Source organism: Notolabrus celidotus, chromosome 22 (genome assembly GCF_009762535.1).
Source record: "Notolabrus celidotus isolate fNotCel1 chromosome 22, fNotCel1.pri, whole genome shotgun sequence".
Taxonomy (NCBI): Eukaryota; Metazoa; Chordata; class Actinopteri; order Labriformes; family Labridae; genus Notolabrus; species Notolabrus celidotus.
Genome location: NC_048293.1, coordinates 27,626,755 through 27,647,120, shown reverse-complemented (window position 1 = coordinate 27,647,120; position 20,366 = coordinate 27,626,755). Strand labels below are relative to the sequence as shown.

Genomic DNA, 20,366 nt, shown 5'->3' with positions numbered 1-20,366 from the left:
CTAAGATAAGAGAGATCAGGTTAAGGTTACTTTATTTGTACCCGTAGGTAAACTTGTTTTGCAGCCAGTGAGATGTTAGGTCGATACAAAATTACAAGATAGACTTCAGACAGAATAATCTACTTAATGTGCAAAACATACAAAAAATATCCTAAAAACTAATCTAACACTAAAAATGGTAAAATGAATAGACATGATAAAATGATAAAATTATAAAAGTGCTAAAGGTTCCATTTAAAAAAGCATATCAGAAAACAGTCAACCAATAAAAACAATGGAATCACATGAATAAATAAGACAATCTGGGCTCAAGTCAGAAGATTGGAGGCTGACTGTGTGGGAAAATAAAAGCTATTGCTTGTTCAGCTCAGTAACAGCAGCAGGAACAAAGCTTTTCTTGTGACGCTGTGTCCTGCACCTTGGGACTAAAAAACGTCGTCCAGAGTGAAGAAGCTGGAAATCACTGTGCAGAGGGTGTGAGGCATTATTTAAAATAGAGGTGGCTATCCGCTGTAACTGGTTAGTGTACAGGGAAACCGTGGATGCCTGTGGCTCACCAATCAACTTGCTTGACCATTTAACTATCTGGTTTAAAGAGTTCCTTTCCTTTAGAGTGATTTGGCCAAACCACGAGACTAAGGAGAAGGACACAACAGATTCGATAAAAGCATGGTAGAACATGGTCATGATTGTTCGATCAATGTGAAAGAAAGCTAGTTTTCTCAAGCAATGCAGACGCTGGTGAGCCTTTTTGCACACTGCTGCACAGTTTGCCTCAAAGTTCAGTTTCATGTCAATAGATACAAGATAAGATACTCCTTTATTCGTCCCACAGTGGGGAAATTTAAAGTGTAACAGCAGCAGAGCAGACAGTGCAAAACAGCAAGAGCCGATAAATAGTAATTATTAAAAAGTCATTAGCAGTTAAAATTAAAGAAGTAAAATAAGCATATCTAATGTGGGTATATACATAACTAAATAAGTAAACTACAGAAAGTTATCAAATTCAGTAATATAACAAAACATGAATTAAAATAAAAAATATCAGCATTTAATGAATCAGAAATTAGTCCAGAACAGGCTGGCTAGCTAAAGTTAAAGCTCCTGCGAGGGTTGTGTTGTTTTTGGCGCCCCCTGTGGACAAAACTGGATGATGTATTTGCTAAATTTCATCCTGTTCATGTGTAATTTTAATTTTATGACAAAATAAAGTCAACCTTCTTTATTTTAAATATCTAACAAGACTATTAGAATAAATTAATAACATTAAAAATGAGTCTCATCATCATTTAAAAAAAAATTACCTACAGGAGCTTTAATATTTCAAGGAATTTTGTATTTTATTTTATTTTTAATTTTTAGAATGAGTGTATATAATTGTTAAATATTTTTAATGTTGAGGTCTTAATAATATTTATCACCTTTGATAGCTAAATGAATTATTTCATTTGTTATTTTTGTTATTTTTGTCTTCTTTGAGCTCAGTTAGCTGTTAATGGGTTGCAGGAAGAGAGCCACTTCCGGGGCGGGCTCTAACCCTGACTGACAGGCCCCTCGTCCAATCAGCGCGCTCTTCCGCTCCTCGTAGTAACAGAGCAAAGATGGCGTAGAGCGGAGGGTGAGCAGAGACGGGGGACGAGGGGACCTTCTCCTCTCCTGGGGGAGGAAAGGAGATCCATCCTTCCTGGAGGTTTATGGTTTAATCTTCCGAAGGTAAATCCTCACTCAGAGAGACCGGTCTCCCTGCACATGAACCCCGGTGTAGACCTGGTCCTGGAGGTCTGGATGAGTCCCCGGAGAAGAAGAACCCTCCTGGCTTTGTTTACCATGATGATCAGCTGCAGCTCCAAGCACCCTGAGAATACCTCTGCATCACTCCAGACCATCACTCACACCAAGGTCAGTGCTTTATCCACCATGCAGGAGGAGTCCTCCCACCATTAAACATTAATCTGATCCTTTTAATCTGATTTAATATCCTTTAATAATTAATGCACATTATGATGCACCTTAATATGTCATTAAAGAGAGATATTTAAAGATTTTTATGTATTTGTGTTGATGAAAGCAGAAAAATGTCTGCTATAAATTAATCAATTAATAAGCAGAATGTTTATGAACAGCATTTTTATCAAATTAGAATTTTACACGACCTTTTTGAAGAAATATTCACATTTTATTAATTAATTTAACTGAATATTAAAGCTCCTGTGACTAATTTTAAGCTAGTGATGAAACACACTGAAATTAATATTGATGCTTCTTTATAAGCTACAAAAGCAAACCAGCACATAAACAACAAAATTGAGTATTTAGATGTCTATAGAGGTCGGCAAAATGAACCCAAAATAAAATGTCCTCACAGGAGCTTTAATATTCTTTCTTTCTTTCTTTCTTTCTTTCTTTCTTTCTTTCTTTCTTTCTTTCTTTAACCAGATAAGAGACTAATTGAGATTTAAAACCCTTTTTTTTCAAGAGTGACTTAAAATTGCCAAGACGGCAGCACAAAATAGGTTACAACACACAACAAGCACACAAAACAACACAAATAGAATACGGTCACAGTGTCACATGGTTACATGGTTACACATTGCAATCACAAGATCCAATGGAGCCTGTTTCTCTGTCTTTTATGAGTGACTTGAATTCCCCCAGAGTTACAGGATGTGTCCGTTTCAAGTCCTTCTGCACATCATTCCAGGTAAACAGGGCTGAAAATTTAAAAGCCTTTTTGCCCAGTTCGGTTCTGACTCTCTGGACCTGCAACTGTATGACGTCCTGAGAGCACAGACCATATCAGCTGAGGTTTCTACACGTGTACACACATTCAAGATTTAAGATTCAAAGGTTTTTATTGTCAATTTCATCATATATACGAAGACATACAGGAAAATCCAGATGCCTTTTCTCTCTTCCAACTCTTAAATAGCAAAAATGTAAATATAAAATTACAATGAAATACATTTAAAAACAGCCTATGTACACAGGGCAGGTAGTGCAGTGTCGTGAAAACTTAACAATGGACAAATGTTAATGGATAATGGTGCAAAAGGTTTAATATGTAAAAGCAGCTGAGGTAGAGTCCTTGTATGTAGTGGGTATGTTACAGTCCAGGGGGCAGAGGGGGGAGGTAGTGAGTGGAGTTCAGCATATTTGTGGTTTTATTGATTTGATATGCTTTTAATGTTATTTGTCAACATGTATTTCTAGCCAGTGCTTTATATTTCATGAGTAGTAGGTTAAAAGAGACTTAACAGGCAGATTTACTAATGAAACAACTGATAGAGTTTAATTTCAGCTGCTAACAGAGCTAGCATTTTAGGTTCTGGGTTCTCTGTTTTACAGCAAAGAAATTACATCCAGTTTGACATCCAATTACAAAACAACATTAACATAAGACTGCACAATAAAACTCAGATTTAAAAACTATTAAAACATGACAATAAAAAGAACTGTGGGCTCCACCAATCAGGACATACACAGAAGAGAAAAATATCAATTAATAATAAAAATCTCTCAGATCACTCAAACATCTCTGGAATAAAATCATGTAATAAATCAAAATGAATCCCTACTAAATCTACATTATGTGCAAATATAACTACAACTTCTTCAGCTTGGTGATCGCAGCAGCAACTAATCTTATCTTGTACGGCTTTTTTCTGCACCTTGGGGCATGTATTAAAGAATATAAACACAGGATTATGTTTAATCTGACCAGTGAGTGCTCATGTCAGGATTGTGCACACTGCTAATTATTAGTTTTGTGTCATTTCTGTTGAAAAAGTCTCATTTTGTGTATTTATTCAACATATTAATGCTGCTGTCTTGACCGGGACTCTCTCATAAAAGTGCTTTTACCTCTTAATAGAAAACTAAACTGTACAATGATGCTGAAATTCCTCCTGACCCCTTTGTTCTAGGATGTGTTTACCAGTTGTGATCCAGTCTGACACTGAGGATGGAGGAACACCTCTGCTCCAATCAGCCCTCGCTGGACCGCTCCGATGTCTCCTGAGATCTGTGGAGGTAAAGGACGAAGAGTCTTTGTGAAGATGACCTCTGTTGGGCTTTTGGTGCACGGGTGTCCTCCTTCCTCCTTCCTGCTCCTGCAGGTGGAGCAGTGGCCTCTCTCCTCCACAGCACCTCCCCTCCCTCTGTCCTGACCTGTTTCTGCAGCACGATCACGAGTCAGGACATCTGCCTGGATCTGACTCTGACTACTCCGACATGAAGCCTCGTGTGGCGTACTTGTCGTTGGGTCGGCTTTGAAGGCCTGAAAGTTTCCATCATTCGGGCGTCTGCAGTTAGATCTGGGTTCAATGTCTTATCAGGTTTCATGCAAACATTAGCAGCTAAATCTAAAAACAGCCCCACACACTTAGTAATCAGATCACAGCAGTTTGGAACAAAGTGCTCCACATTATCTGGGACACACAAAAAGCAAAGACACACGATACTGTAGCAAAGATCAAGGCCTGTGATGAACTCAAAGGGTGTTTAAGTTTTGATTTCTGCACTACCTCATCACCATGACAAGTCAAACAGGAGTGAAGGGAGCGCCAGCAGAACAAGTTACCTGGTTGTGAAGCGCCACAGCAGTTCTTAAGTTGACGATTCAGCTTCAGTTGATCCATCATGAGGAAAACTCTTAACTGTGGTCCCCTTTGCATCTTCTCTCTTCTTTCATTATGGGCTCTCTATGAGCCAGAATCCCCAAATTCCCTCCCTGAGATCCCTCAAATTTCGCAACTAACAGTAGTTTTAGTGGGTCTTTTATTTTGAAAGTCTCAGCCAACTTTCTCCTCTTTTAAACAACTTTCAGTCCCCAAACTCTCCCTCATATCTTTCTACTTCCTCCTTTTTAAGCTCTTACTGATGCTCTAATGAGAAGTGGATGCAGCCATCATGACGTTCACATTTGCCGCATTTTTTTTCGTTGCTTTGGGTCGTTGCTATCTTTTTTGTTTTGCACCAGAAGTGACCGTACTTGCAGCTGAGGGTCGAGGTCGGGAGGACTTAAGGCGTGAGCTTTAACCGCTCAGCAAAACAGGCGCCCCAAAGGATCGCAGGCTTTCCTTTTAAAACCACAGCTCTACATCCTCTCCTGATTTACACTTTCTAGATTTATTCTGCATCCTTTAACTTGAGCTTATCGTCTTTCGTCACCACAAATATCCTCTTAATAGGACGTCCTTTACCCGCTGTAGGTAGAGACAGAATCCCCCAAAATCCCTCCCTGAGATCCCTTAAATTTCGCAACTAACAGTATTTACAGTTTTTTTTTTATTTTGAAAGTCTCAGCAGACTTTCTCCTCTTTGTGCTTCCTTAATTCCTACCTTTTGACGCTTTCAGTCCCCAAACTCTCCCTCATATCTTTCTAGTTCCTCCTTTTTAAGCTCTAACGGTTGTTTTAATGAGAAGTGGGTGCAGCCATCATGAAGTTCACATTTGCCTCATGTCTTCATAATTTTTTTTGCACCAGAAGTGACCGTACGTTGGAGCAGGAGAGAGCGAGGGCTGAGCTGAGGTATCACCAGGAAGATGCATGAGTAGTTTGATAGAAGCTATGCTAGTTTGATGCTAATTGAAGCTCCTAAGAATGTCTTGAAGCGCCCTCTGCTGGTTGTTAGAAGGGATGCATTTTTTAACAGATATTCTTTTGGGGTATTTTTTTGCTATTATTGGATTGGACGTCTGAAGAGAGAGAGAGGACGTGGGGAGTAGAGAGTTGAGGTAGGAAGTGCAGTTGAGGGTCAAGATTGGGAGGACTTGTAGCGTGAGCTTTAAGGCTGATTTATTCTTCTGCGTCGCCCCTACGCAGCGGACATGAGCCCCACATACTTGTGCGTAGATGTGTCCGTGTCGCGCAGCAATTCTCCTCCGAAACACTAGAGGGCAGTGTGGTCTCTCTGATAGTCGGTCCCGCTACGATCTCTGTTTCCTTTTCCACAGAGATTCAGAGCGTGTTCTGTTAATCTACAGCTGATACATGTTGCTGTTTATCATACAGACATGATTACATGAAGAAGAGAGAGGAGGAGAGGAAATACACGGCCGATGAGCGGGGATCCAGGAAGTGCTGTAAATGCAGGAAATACAATGCAGCTGAGCCGACCAATCACAGGGCTTACAGTCTGCGTCCATTCTTGGGGTAGTTACATTTTGGAGGAGGTGCACGTCAGCTACACGGACCTCTGGCATAGGCTACGCTGTCAATTCGACGCAGAAGTATAAATCAGCCTTTAGGAGGAGCCTCATAGGAAAGCATTTTTAAGACCGTCTTTCCTTTAAACATCCGCTCCTGATTTACAGATCCTAGATTTATTCTGCATCCTTTAACTTCAGCTTCTCGTCTTTTGCGACCACACAGACCCTCTTAACAGGAGGTCCTTTACCCGCTGCAGGTAGAGACAGAGTTCAGCATCTTCTGCTTGAACCACAAACCGCAGCTTTAATCTTTTGAAGGAACCCCTGGTCTCATTACGTCGACTTTCCTTTTGAAACCTTTTATGAAAGAATCAAATTGTTCCGGGATTTGTGCAATATTTGATCTTAACTGTCATGTTGTTGACCAAACTGTATATTGTATAAACAAGTGACAAGTTGTTTGAAAGCAACAAAATCACCAATGTCTTCCATTAAGATATGTATAGACTCATGTGCATTAGCTTATTTAGCGGGCCTGTGGTGCCAACATACTCGTAGCCATGCATGACCAGTAGTGACGCTTGCTTCATGAGGAGTAGTGAAACCCAGTCTCTGGACTGAGCTGGGGTTAGTTTGAAGTGCTGCACCTCTGAGCACAGAACACCGTAGACGCAGCTTCGCCCTCAGATCTTAGGTTTGTGCAGCTTCTCCTTCTTTTACTGCATCATGCAAACACAATAAGGTGCGACAGGATCAGGTTGTTTTTATATATGCATGTTAAAAAAACGTCAGCGCGGCTGTACGTTCTTAAAAAAAAAGCTGAAGAGGTGTCCTGATTTGCACTCTCAAGCATGAAAGGTGTTGTAGATGTTTTTCAAAGCTCCAAAAAAACGAGTCTCAGATTCGACAGAGACGTATCTTAGCACAGGTAGTGAGATCATGAACTGCTGCAGATCCAAGGTAGTGTTTATACTCTCCACATCTTCTTGTACATAATACCTCATAGCTTTTTGGATTCAGAGTGATATATTTTAATCCATAAATTGTATTTGATTAGAGTTTTAGAAGCAATAACCTTCAATAATGCATGAGTTTAGTGCCAGGGTGTGATAGTTGGAGGACTCTACAGTAGCTCTCTGTCCGTCACTTTATTCAGAGGACAGAGTCGTCCCAGATTCTTCCTGCAGAGCGCGTTAGGACGTCTGTAGCATCACAGCGTCCGTCACATGCCAAAATCAACCCCTGCCTTTTATTCTCCAACACCAAACGGGAATCAGACGTTGGATCAGTACGCGAGAGAAGCTTTACGTTTAAATCCTTGTAGCACCCCGTCCACCTCTTCCTTTAGAAACTCTGTGGCTGCAAAGACTCTGAACGGACTTGTTTGAAAAGCACTTTCTCTCTACGTACTGACTTGCACCATCATCATCATCCTCATCCTCATCATCCTGTCTTGAGTACTGTGTTCTTAAAAACCCTGTAATGCTCTCTGTTGGGATTATAATCACATTTATAAGCAAGTAGGCGTCTCTAAGCAACAATGAATATATGGGTTTAAAAAATATGCATGACTTTTAGCAGAATAACGAATGATTTGTATTGCATGCAATAATCCAACTTTGTAATGTGAATGAGTGTAACTAGGCTAAAGAAGTGTTCATTATGGGATGTTCTGTGAAAAGGTGACAACGTAGGGAACGCTTGTTTGACTCGACAGCAGCACGTTGACGTAGCTTCGTTCATCAGCTGCAGTTTAAAGCACCAAAAAGAAGTCCAACCGGAGGCGGGTCGGACGTGATCCGGCTCGCACGGCGGTGCAGCTGAGAACCACCATCAACCTTTAGTTCCCCATGTAAGAAAAACAACAAACCTTAGGTAGACAAGTAACGAAGACTTTACTCTGTTGATCCACTTTTCCACTGAGGAGGTGGACTGTGTAGAAACTATGCACTCCAGAGGGAGGAGATGGGCATGCTTATTATGTGTGAGCCTCTTGTCTGGTTTTGTATTATTAACTTAAAAAAAAAAGAAATCTGTATCAGAAATTCAGCAATAAAAAGCAGCATGGTGCCAACTGGACGGCTTTGTGTTCATGTGTTCTTACAGCTTCAGCTTCAAGAGTTATAATTTATAAACAGACTCATTAAGACCTCATTCAGACCAACAGGTGTCCCTTCTTTTATTTGTAATAGTTTGTTTAATATTTAGAGAGTTTTCCACTAGGCATATTTTCCAGTTAGAACAAGAATCTTTCATTTCACTGGTACTTGACAGGAAAGCTGAAGAGAGACAGGAAGTATGGGGAGTAGAGAGAGGAGGGCAACATACAGAAAAAGGTTGAGATCAGGAGATTTACCTGCGACTGCTGCGACAAGGATGATAGTATTTGTAAATACGGCACACACCTTAACCCCTCGCCCAAACTTGCATCCTTACTAAGCATCTTTTGAGTGGCTAAAGACTCTTTCATACGGAAGCCTTAAAAGGACATTATTAAATACATTTTATTTTTCAGTTTTCTTGAGATAAGTTAATTTTCTCGTGATAATTTATCTCGTTTTATCCAGAGAATGAATCTTGTTTTTTCTGCTCTTGATCTTCAACCTGTAACAAATTGTATTTTTGATGGAACCCCTAAAGGATATAATACATTTGATTTTCTCTGTGTTCTCAAGATTCCAACTTATTTTTCTCTTTATCTCAAGAGCTTTGTTTTCTGGAGATAACCAGAAAAATAAGACGAGAAAACTGAGAAAATCAAATGAATTGAATCATGTTCTTTTAGGGCTTCCATATAAGATTATCATCTTTATTCTTAATCTGCATAAAGATGAAACACCTCAGGGAGCAGGACCTGGTGTTGGTTTCAGAAGTGTTCAGATTTAAGTTTTCTGTCTGCTGAAGTTGTAATATTAATTAGATGCATCATTAATTTTAGATTCTTGAATCTACTTCTATATCTGAACGGATTCTTTTGTTGTGTTTGGAGCTTTTAGGAATATTTAAAGGTGACATATCATGCAAAATTGACTTTTTAATGGTTCTCTCCCTGAAATCTGTGTCCCTGTCTACAAACCCCCTGAGAATGAAAAGAATCCATTCTGCCCCTGTTCTGATTTCTCCACCTTTCTGTAAATGTGTGTGAAACCAGCCGTTTCAGACTTCAGTGTTTTTGTTACGTAACAACAATATCCGGTCTGTAACAGGAAGTCAGAGCTCGGAGCTTGTTCAGCCCATAGACTGTATAAAATACAACTCAACCCCTCCTCCGTTTTTCATTCCCTGCACACATGTGTGCTAACAAGGAGCTTAGGAGGGAGGCATGCTAGTTGTAGGCTGTCTTAATAAACACAAAGGTCGGTTTTACTCCCCACGTCTGCAGATTTGAAGATCTAGTGGATGATTTTTATTTGTCATGGATAAGTGCTAGCGCTAATTAGCATAGCCACATAGCTGTAGCTGTAGCTGTGTACCAAGACACACGTCTACATACTGATAAATAAAACAACAAGAAACACTAAATCTGTGACCAATCGTTTAGAAAGGTCCTGCTGCCTTTCTGGCAGAGGTCGGTTTGACTCCCCACGTCTGCAGATTTGAAGATCTAGTGGATGATTTTTATTTATCATGGATAAGTGCTAGCGCTAGTTAGCATAACCACATAGCTACATGTTCGTAGCTGTGTACCAAGACACACGTCTACATACTGATAAATAAAACAACAAGAAACACTAAATCTGTGACCAATCGTTTAGAAAGGTCCTGCTGCAGGCGCCTCTCCGTCAGGATCAGATTCAGAGGGTTGAAGTAACGCGATCCCTGAGCAGCCGTGTATATTCAGCCAACATGTAAACATTAGATCAACGTGCTGGAGAGCCGAGGCACATCCACTTCCTGAGGGGGCGTGGTCAGAGGGAAAACAGAGTGTTCTGAGGAGGACTGAAGAAGAGGGTTTTTCAGGCAGACCAAAATCTGATTTCAAAGTGTTTTTTTGAGCATAAACTTTAAAGACATGTTTTGGGGACCTCTTAGACCAATATATGTTGATGAAAAGAGCGTGATATGTCCCCTTTAAACCATTTTAAACTATGATTAAAGGAGTTATTAGTAGATGTTACAAAGAGAGAGAAACACAAATGATGTTGAAGTCTTGCTGTAAGTTTTTGCAGGTAAAGTATAAAGTTTTCTGGTCATGAAGTTTAAAATGTACTTTTTATTTATTGACAAAAACAGACTTCACAACAAAGATGCAGAAAAATCTTAACATAGCACATTAAAAAGAACATATCTGACACAAAGTAAACAAAAGGATGTTAAGCGTCTGTGTTTTGGGATTATGTGATCACATTAGTTCATCATCAGTCTTAAAATCATCCACACCAACATGCAGCTTGAATGTTTCTCTTCCTTTAACTGTTTTAGATTTCATACAGAGAGAAGAATTCATATCTCAAAAGAAGTGTTGACATTTCATCTAAAGTCTAACCAGCAGGAGTGTGTTTACTGCACCGCCATATCCTCATGTTTATGCAAAGTCACACACCACAATATGTGACACGGCAGCTTGGTTCAGTAAAAAACACACAGTGAGAGCAAGGTGAGGTCGAAGGTGCAGAGGAAGGGTAACTGTATCTGCAGGGAGCATGGCAGCAATGTGCATCACAGAGACCACAAACTGTGACGCTCTGACCCTGATCCACGTTATTACTGGTGCAGCAGAGTGGAAACACTCCTGTCAGCCAGTCTGCTCTTAATGCACAACATCTGATCCAGCTGTGCTTCAAACTGCTGTCTCGCCTGTGATTGAGAGAGGCACAGATTACAAGTTTGCACAAAGCATCATTTAGTCAAACCTAGATTTTGAGAAAATACATTATTAGATTATTATCTGTGCCTGATAAAGTAGACAGATTAATGGATCATTGTTGAGATTTAACTCCATCTTTAGATTCAGTCGTCTCACCTCTGTGATGCTTTCTTTAAAGACCTTCACCTCGAATGTGAGTTCTGACGCTTTGACCATGGAGCTGCTGCTGAGGATGTAACTGCACACAGAGAAGGAGGCGATGAAAGCAGGGTAAATAATCCCTGAACCTACACACAAGTCAATATGTTTGTGCAGAGCTCACCAGCTGATGTTTGATTTGTGGAGGAGGAAGATGGAGCGCATCGCGGCCAAATGTGACGGGGAGGCGTGAATGACTTTCCCCACGGCTGAACGACAGCCTCGACATTTCAGAGAGCTGTAGATGCTGCGAGGAGACAGAAGAACAGTAAAGCATATCAGATATTGACAGAACTTATTATTGATTAAGAGAGAGATCCTACAGAATGAAGTGTTGATTTTTCACTCACCAATTCGCCATTTCTCCTCTATGTCCTGACTCCTTTGAATCACTCATGACCACATCATCTGTGACCTCTGAGGAGAGACAAACATCAGGGTATTGATTATATTTTGGTTATTCAGTGTGTGATTTAAAGTTTGTGCAAAAGAAAAAATTCCAATAATAATGATACATACTTTGTAAACATCAAAATGATACAGGCTGCATGCAAAAAAATAAAAGAATCCATACAAAGACATTTAAGTATATAATAATATAGTCCTTATCTGATAATTATATTAATTATTATTAATTATGTGACAGCTTATTAAACCGGAAGTGGAACTTTAATTTTTTTAATAGTAAAATGTGTAAAATTATATCCAATATTACTCTGTTAGCAAAACTGTTGTGTTTTATTTCATAACGTGTTCGCGTTTGACCATCCGGGCCACCGTACTTCAACCCAGCTATTAAAAACAGTCATCAAACAGGTAAATTCAGCAATATAACCTGATTTATTAATATCTAAATCACACAAACAACTCTTGCATTATAATCTGAGTCAGTTTAGAGTAGAGGACTTGATGTGAACTTACTGAGGCACATGATAGAGTCCATACATTTGAGTTCCCCACAAACACCTAAGGAGTCTCCCAGGACTGTGTTGCAGTGCTGACAGTGAAGAGTCATCCTCTGTTTGATGTCTAACTCTGTGACCAGCTTCACATCCCGGTCAGACTCCAGTAAGAGGCTCCCATCGAACTCCATGTTGTAAAGTCTAACAGGTCCTGGTGGTTTTAGAGATCTGTTCTGGTTTCTGAGAGCGAGGAAGTTTCCTCCTTCTGTTTTCAAGCTCCGCGCGCTGTGACGGTTCATGCGTTCAGGGGAGGTCAAAATAATCGGAAAAAACAGCTCTAGCTGTTAATGCTCAGTATACGGCCCCTCATAGTGATAACAACTCGGAATGTTGAAGAACATTTGTTTTACCGACTTGATGTCATAAAGCGAAGAAAACTATAAATGTTTGATTGATGGACATGTTTATTTTTAAATTAATATGTTTTCAGGTCTGCTGAGTCAGTGAGCTCTTTTAAATCCCTTCTTAAAACATACTTTTTTTACCCGGATTTTACCTGAATTTTATAACTGCCTGTTTTATTTTGCTGCCCATTTAAAGCACTTTGTAACTCGGTTTCTGAAAAGTGCTCTACAAATAAAATTATTATTATTATTATTATTATTATTATTTTCAGCTAACAAATGTTGGGTAGTATGGTATTAGATTGAGACGTTAATTGTTTTACACATTAAATTAACGCAGCCAAACAGTTCACTTTCATCCATGTAGCTTTGTTATCATACTCGACTGACTTGTATCTCAGTTGGAAGAACGACCTGCGGAAATTGGAATTCCGAGCATCCGAGGAGACACTGAATGCAACGTAAATCTGCTCTTCGTTTACGTCGTGTATACTGCCCCCTACTGACGTATCGAGGGAAATATCAGTACATTTAGAAGTAAATAGAAGCAAATACTGTAATAAAAAAACAAATATTATAACATAATTGTATTTATGTCTGAAATAATCAACTTAAACTAAAAAAAATCTGCTTTTTGAATTAACGGCTGATATTTTACAATGTCGACGTGTGGGACGTCAAAGGAGCCTCTTCGCTCTGATTGGCTGTAAGGTATATCCGGTTTCACGCGTGAGCCAATGAAACGACTCCTTCTGCTGTGTTTTGAATCGGAGAGATTTTAACCGTCAGGCGCCTCCACAGCCAACACGGAGCAACACAGACAGCGTGTGTGTGAGTCAATTTATTCTTAAAAAACAGATAAAAAGGATCAGAACATCATGGACTTTGACTCCATGAAGTATGCAGAGTTAAGGAGCATCGCGAAGGAGCTCGGGCTGAAGGCCAACGTGAAGGTGAGACGTTAAACTCTGTAACTGTAGCTTAAAGTGATGTGATGTTGACGGTTAAGCTAATTTAAAAGATGAGTTTAAGTTGAAATAATCTTCTTTATGTTCTCTAACAGGCTGATAAACTCCTGAAAGCCATCAAACAGCATTATGAACAGGAGCAGAACAAAGAGGTGAGTCAAAGTGACATCAGACTGAAAGCATGCAGTGATTTAGTTCATGCTAATCTGTTGACATGATGTTTTATAGGAACAGGAAGATGTTACTGAAGTCCCAGAAGAAGAACCTGTGACCCAGGACAGTGAAGAAGATTCTGGTCCTGCTGTGTTTGTGAATACACGCCGAGGCAAAGGGAACGGTACCAAGAGGAAGATCTCTGATACTGCTGCAGGGACAGATGTGGAGGTAGCACCAAGTGCTGCAGAGGTATACACACCATAATGTTATTAATGCAAAGATATGAGACTAACAGCACTACAGCATGGACACTGGGGGTTTGGGAAACATCAATTCATCACATTGTTCATTGTTATTTTTGAATGCAGGGTCACTTTGCATGGGCCTGTTTTACATTATGTACCTTTTCAGAGTAATTCAGCCAAAACAAATCAACTTATCAGTACCAGAGAAGTAAAAACACTCACTTTACACTTCCACTAGATGGTGCTTTGTGTTTGTTTGGCAGTGACAGCAGGGATTCATAACTTACAGTATCATATGTCAAGTGTCTGAAGGAGCTGCATCACTTTTTGTACACATTTCATTAAACTTCACTGCCTTTCAGTCTCATGTGGATATAATAAAACTGACAGAACCGAAATAAGCTGAATTATATACATATATGGTCGCATAAAATCTTATTATGAAAAAGGAAGAAGAAGAAGGGTGTGTCAGGAGGTCAAAGAGCCACACAAGAACAGGAGAAAACACACAAATATCAAAGCTAATCAATGAAGTATCTTGTGGTTTATTGAAATAGTAAAAATGTAGCTGAATAAACTTAACCCATGCTGTGAAGTCCTGTAGGGAAACGTGCACATGATCAGGTCTCAGGTAAAACCCACACCTCTGGTAAACACCCTGAGAAGTTGTCAGACCTTTATGCCGTTCTTTCTTACTTCCTGTTATATCAGTTCATTCAGGACTCTTCTGAACTACATGTCTGTTGTTCCCTTAAGGATGACACGAAGGAGGCTGAGGTGTATGAACCCTGTGAGGCCAAAGGTGCAAAGAAGAGGAAAGTGTCCTCTACCAAGGACTCTGACCAAACTGAAGCTGAGCCTCTACAGGAGCAGCAGACCGCTGACAGTGAGGAGCAGCAGACCACCGTCAGTGAGGAGCAGCAGACCGCTGACAGTGAGGAGCAGCCTGAGACCAAGGATGAAGCTCCTGTGGTCTTTAACGCAGGTGAGTCGAGTGCTTTGATTTGTTTTTATTATGAATAAATGTTCTCTTCTTTCAGTGAGGCCTGTGTTTCACTTTTGAATCTGGTGTTTGCACTCAAGTGTATTTTTTTTTTAGTTTCTTCCTGGAGCCTGATTCATTGTTATAATCTTTCTTAATATACTGTGGAATCAAAGATCACAAACATCCTTTCCTTCTTTAATTAATTTTTAATGTCTGTTTCCAGAGAAAGCTCCTAAAGTGGCCAAAGCAGGAAGAATCCCTCGCTACCAAGGAACCCAGCAGAAGAACAAGCAGCTGTTGAAGCCCGTCACCCCCAGTGAGTGTTCTTTTTTATTTCTCTCCCTCTCTCCAACACGGTCTCAGCAGATGTGTGTCTAACATGAGTCTGGTCCTGCTGGAGGTTTCTGCCTGTTAAAGGAAGTTTGTCCTTGCCACTGTAACTTGCTAAATGCTGCAAAGTGCTCTGCTCATGGTGGATTAAGATGAGATCAGACTGAGTCCTGTCTGGAAGATGGGACTGGATCTGATCTGGTCTTGATGTTTGGTCTTTGTTAATAATAGAACATAAAGTACGGTCTAGACCTGCTCTGTTTGGAAAGAGTCTGAGGAGAATGTTTGTTGTGATTTGGTGCTTTATAAATATAATATAATAACCTCAGTGTGTATTATTTCTTTCGCAGACTTTAAGAAACTCCATGAGGCTCATTTCAACCGGATGGAGTCGATCGATTCTTACGTCCAACGTAAGACCAAGCAGATGGAGACGTACAAGAACTCTGTCAAAGAGCTGAAGGTATTTAAATCCTCTAAATAGTCTCATCTAGTTTCATTCAGAACATATTGGATGCTTCATTTAGACAGGAACTTCAGATTTGGTCTTTAACTCTTTAATGTCCGTTTTCAGAAGCTGGTGGACAAAACTAAACTTCAGCAAGCCGAGAGCAAACCTCAAGTGGTACGTATCCACACCACACTGCACCACAGTCACAGTATTTTCACTCCATCCGTGCTCCAGCTGATCTGATGAGTGTGTGTTTCCCACAGAGGGTGAATACGAGTCGTGTCTCCATGCTCAGCCCGGCTCCTGTGAGCACAAAGGCAGCTGAGGACAGACGCAGACACACGATGCTCTCAGCAAGCAAACCTCCAACAAACAAATCTGCAGTGAAGGACGTCGCTCAGTTCAGACCCTCCGTCCTCTCCACACGCAGGATCAACGTTCGGTGAGTGAATCCTTCTTTCCTCAGGTGTTTCCTTGGTTGTAGTGAATTTGACTCACTGGTCCCTCTTTGAGGAGGTCTGGTGAAGACTGTTAGAGAAACCCAGAAAGCTTTGGAGATGTTAATTCAGACAGCTTCACCCAGCAGCTGCAGAGCAGACGCTCGTGACTGCAGTCTTTTTGTTGGTAGTTGATAGCTTCTGTTCCAGTTCTCCAGCTGGTTTCTCCTCCAAGGTGCCGAGCTGACCGGCTCCCCCTGTTGGTGATAAACTTACTAAAGACAGGTTTCCTCTTCAGAGAACTGAACCATATTTTTAAACAACCGCCGTGTCTCTCTGCAGGTTCTCAGAAGCCACTCACGACAACGAGTACAAGAGATCTCTGGTGAAGACTCCGGCTCGCATGTCTCCCTGCGTGACCTCAAGCACGCCACTAAAACCAGCAGCTGAGGCAGGAAAGCCCAGCGTGAAGCCTTCAGCTCTCTCTGCCTCTAAAACTCCAGGTACTGTCACCTCTTTATCCACAGAATGAAGTCTGAATGAATCTGCACACACACAAACATAACTGACTCTCTTTTTCCCTGAACTCTGAAGCAACGTTCGTCTTCACCGGCAACACGAGCACGTCCACGACTCCTGGAACACAGAAGAAGACCACCTTCGATCTGAAGGCGAGTCTGTCTCGTCCCCTCGGTTACAAACCTCACACAGGTACAGGATCTTTATCCAAGAGTTCTTCTTCACTTGATTTGAGCTTCAGCTGTCACAGAAACCCTCATTACTTCTCTTAAAGGTAAACTGAAGCCGTTTGGAGACGCCAAAGAAAACGCAGCAGCAGACAAGTCGCTGATCTCAACCTCGCATCAGAAGAACTACAAACAGCACCAAGTCCAGACCAGGTACGTCCTCAACTTAAGCTCACATGCTGGATTCTGATTGGTCTCTTCTGCTCTGTCTCATGAATGTTCCTCTCTCTTTTTTTAAAGGGGCGACAGGAGAGCGAAACAAGCAGAGGATCGTAAACAGAAGAAAGCGGGCGTGCTCGGAGCGAGAAGAGGCCTCGTCATGATGTAAAGAGACCCGGTCTGTGTCCACGTTTGTACAGCCTCGTGTTCACCTGTAAATATTTCCTGTCGCAGAACTTAACGTAGACTTCTTCTTCTTCTCTCAGACATTTAGTGCAGCTTTTTTTTAAGATATAACTCATGCATTTGTTCAAACTTTTACTGCTCTGTATTTTAATGTCAAGTTTTGCTCCATTTGAAAATGTTGGTTTGTTCTAAAAATGATGTTTTTACTTTTTTTGGGAGATTGATAAAAAAGACTGATGCTAAATACTTCCCCGTCTGCATTCTCTGTTTTTAAGTGGCTGTTTTCTGTAACAGTGAAGTGCACGAGACATTGGAAATAAAGATGGATGTGATGCTTTATTTAATCACTATTTACTCCTCCTTTAGGACAAGATCAACAAAGAGATAAATCATCACGTTTAGTCCCCGCAAAGTTACTCACTGGAGCTTTAAGTCAGTGTTTACGTTTGGTTCTTCAAGTCTTGTTTTCACACTGACACAGTAGAGCGAGTTTGCCACACTTTCAGTCCGTGAAGGAACATCGTTCATGATCTGTCTCTCAAAAGAACTCCAGTGTTGATGCACGGGATGAAAATGATCCTCCACAAGAAGGTGGTGCATCCGTTTATCATCAGTTTTCTGCACTCCTTCCTCTCAAATTTCTGGATTCCTCTTGTACATCTCGTAGGCGAACTCCTCGGTGTGTGCATAATCCTTGCAGACGCCGATGTAATCGATCTCCAGCTGGAACGGTCCGTCTGCTTTGTCCCCCAGCGTGAACCCGATGGTGTTTATCTGCAGATACAAAAACAGACTTCATGTAAACTCAATCCCTCTCTGGTTCAGGTTTTAGATAAAGTCTGCTCTGCTCTACCTTATCCAGCCAGGCGGGATGCTGGTCGTCTTGTATCCTCCCTTTATGTGTGAGGAAGAACTTAGAGAATGGTATCTGTGAGAGAGGAACACCAGCGTTAATAAGAGAGGACTGAAACATCAATATCGAGCAGTTAAATGATTTACACTCACCTTCACATCCTGCCAGTACGGTCCTCCTCTTGTGTACAGGAAGTAACAGTAAATATCATCTTTCTGGTGAGAGAAGTACGTCTCTGTGGCGAGGTTGATCATCCAGGGGCGACCATCGCCTCGTACTCGTAAATGCAGGGTGTTAAAACTCGTCCAGTCGTGGTGCTTCTTTCTGTCGAATGAAGCCTGAGAGAGAGGAAGAGGGTCAGGGTAACAGAGGACATCTCATTAACATCATTCAACATGCATTTCAAAAGGGTTGCTTATCTTGAAATACTTCCTTGATCCCATTATAAAGATTAAGTCTGATTCCTTAAAGGGGAGGCGTCTTTATGAGCATCTTTGGGGCTTCTAACCTCCCCTGCATGATGTTTCAGAAACCTTTAATCCTTAGTGTTTTTAGAATTATGTCCAAATAAAGTAAACTAAAGTAAGAATATTTTCAAATGCATCTCTTCCAATGATCATGGATGAAGCTCTAGGAAAAAAAGAAGTCCTAATTAATCAGTTTTTAGGCTCCAATAAGTGAAATTTAAAGACTTCCCATCCTAATAAGTAGTAGATAGATAAAGTGAACATCAGAGGACTAACCAGTGGCTGCTTTGAGCGCATGCTGCAGTATCCGCTGTATCTCGTCTCTCCATCCCTCGGAGGCGTAGAGCTCAGAGTCCCGTTCAGGAAGCACGTGTTGTTCCTGCCGAGCTTCAGGTAAGCCTCACTCTGACCTCCTATCTCTCTATCTGAAGACACCGTCCACTCCTCCAGGCTCTCCGGACCCCTAAACTCCCATACCACCCTGTTCTGCTCCAACATGTGCTCCAGGAGGGGTTTCCCTTCTGGACCCACCCAGCGGTCAGAGAACTCCTTCTTCAGCAGAGTGAAATGCTTCTTCACGCCCTCCAGACCCTTGGAGAAGTTAAAGTTGATCTTCTGCCATGGGAGCTTGTCCTCTGCGGGCTGACCGGGTCGTCTGTATTCACCCCGACTCATGGGTCTTCTGGAAACAGTGAGAGGAAGGGTGGAGGGCTGGAGCTGGTGCTGAATGGAGCTCAGCAGCCTCGCTGAGGGGAGACGTGAGATCTTTGGCAGGGACATCTTAGAGGTGATGTTGACCAGTCACTCCTGGAAGAGAAGACAGAGAGAAGTGGTGTCATTACTGTGCATTCACAGAGGGATGAGTATCAAGTAGATTGGGGCAGCAGTAGCTCAGTCCATAGGGACTTGGCTTGGGAACCGAAGGGTTGCCAGTTTGAGTCCCAGTATGGACGAAGTTTGGCAAGTGGACTGGTGGCTGGAGAGGTGCTGGTTCACTTGCCTGGGCACTGCCGAGGTGCCCTTGAGCAAGGCACCGAACCCCCAACTGCTCTGGGTGTGCTGGTTGTCGGCAGTATCTCCACTCTGACATCTCTCCCTAAGCATGTTCACTGCATGTGTGTGTGTGCATTGTATGTATATACCAAAAAAAAACTGTATGTGCAGCAGGTCCAAAAATAGCACGAGTGAAAAAACTGAATTTCCCCCCTGGGGATTAATAAAGTACCTTTCTTCTTCTTCTTCCTTAGATCCAGTATCTGCTCTTCTGTTAAGTACTTTATTATAAGGAATTACAGATGTGTACAAAAATGAATGCAATGGCTTTAAATGGCACCTTAAAGGGCTATAAAACAGCTAGTATTTACAACCAATTTAAGAAAAGACTTGCAGAACATGAAGCTGTTTGTAGCATGGGTGTTAATTTGGTCACAACACTCTTAATTAAAGGTGATAGTAAACACAAGGTGTGCATGATCAGTCCATACTTACTCTGAGCATGTTGTACCAATAGATTACAGGCTGGTAGATACTTCACAGTCTTCTGTTCTTACTTTAATGTTGATAAACTATCAATTTACATCTCTATAATACTGTTATATATCAAAACAACTCATGAATGGTCGTTTACACGCGTCTACTAATCCAAGGTTGTTCGTCTTCGCCACTAACCGGAAGTACGCGGGCTGCATTCAGGAAACATCACGCGTTCTCTTTAGTTTTTAGAGGCGATTTTGCAACATTAACGAATTATTCTGAGCTGAAAATAACGCTAATTCATCGTGACTTATTTTAAGTACTTTATATATATATGTGGATGCAAATAATCAAACAGAGAAGATAGTAAAACAGGTTTTGTCTTTGGAGTAAACGGTTGAGTTATGGTAGATCTTGAATGTAGCTTGAGTGCAACACAAATCCCGTC

At 41.2% G+C, this 20,366-nt stretch overlaps 3 protein-coding genes and 1 long non-coding RNA gene across 4 annotated transcripts; 2 read left to right on the top strand and 2 right to left on the bottom strand.

Annotated features, from left to right (window-relative positions):
* The first annotated feature begins 1,588 nt into the window (after positions 1 to 1,588).
* On the top strand, positions 1,589 to 8,230 carry LOC117806455. Its single transcript, XR_004629672.1, has 2 exons — positions 1,589 to 1,899; positions 3,924 to 8,230. It is a non-coding gene; the product is annotated as an uncharacterized LOC117806455 (long non-coding RNA).
* Positions 8,231 to 10,344: 2,114 nt separating this feature from the next.
* Positions 10,345 to 12,378, bottom strand: oip5 (opa interacting protein 5). Its single transcript, XM_034675400.1, has 5 exons — positions 12,078 to 12,378; positions 11,507 to 11,573; positions 11,281 to 11,403; positions 11,115 to 11,196; positions 10,345 to 10,948 (listed from the first exon to the last, which is right to left on the bottom strand). The coding sequence occupies exons 1-5, from the start codon at positions 12,355 to 12,357 to the stop codon at positions 10,856 to 10,858; spliced, it is 645 nt and encodes a 214-aa protein (XP_034531291.1). The 5' UTR covers positions 12,358 to 12,378; the 3' UTR covers positions 10,345 to 10,855.
* An 850-nt stretch (positions 12,379 to 13,228) lies between these two features.
* nusap1 (nucleolar and spindle associated protein 1) lies at positions 13,229 to 17,465 on the top strand. The gene is made up of 12 exons (XM_034675397.1): positions 13,229 to 13,415; positions 13,526 to 13,582; positions 13,659 to 13,835; positions 14,588 to 14,816; positions 15,040 to 15,132; positions 15,497 to 15,609; positions 15,721 to 15,771; positions 15,861 to 16,039; positions 16,377 to 16,537; positions 16,629 to 16,745; positions 16,828 to 16,933; positions 17,021 to 17,465. Exons 1-12 carry the CDS (start codon positions 13,341 to 13,343, stop codon positions 17,106 to 17,108), a joined length of 1,446 nt encoding a protein of 481 aa, XP_034531288.1. The 5' UTR covers positions 13,229 to 13,340; the 3' UTR covers positions 17,109 to 17,465.
* ndufaf1 (NADH:ubiquinone oxidoreductase complex assembly factor 1) lies at positions 17,443 to 20,323 on the bottom strand. The gene is made up of 5 exons (XM_034675399.1): positions 19,934 to 20,323; positions 18,722 to 19,252; positions 18,131 to 18,316; positions 17,979 to 18,053; positions 17,443 to 17,899 (listed from the first exon to the last, which is right to left on the bottom strand). The coding sequence occupies exons 2-5, from the start codon at positions 19,223 to 19,225 to the stop codon at positions 17,759 to 17,761; spliced, it is 906 nt and encodes a 301-aa protein (XP_034531290.1). The 5' UTR covers positions 19,226 to 19,252; positions 19,934 to 20,323; the 3' UTR covers positions 17,443 to 17,758.
* Positions 20,324 to 20,366: the final 43 nt, after the last annotated feature.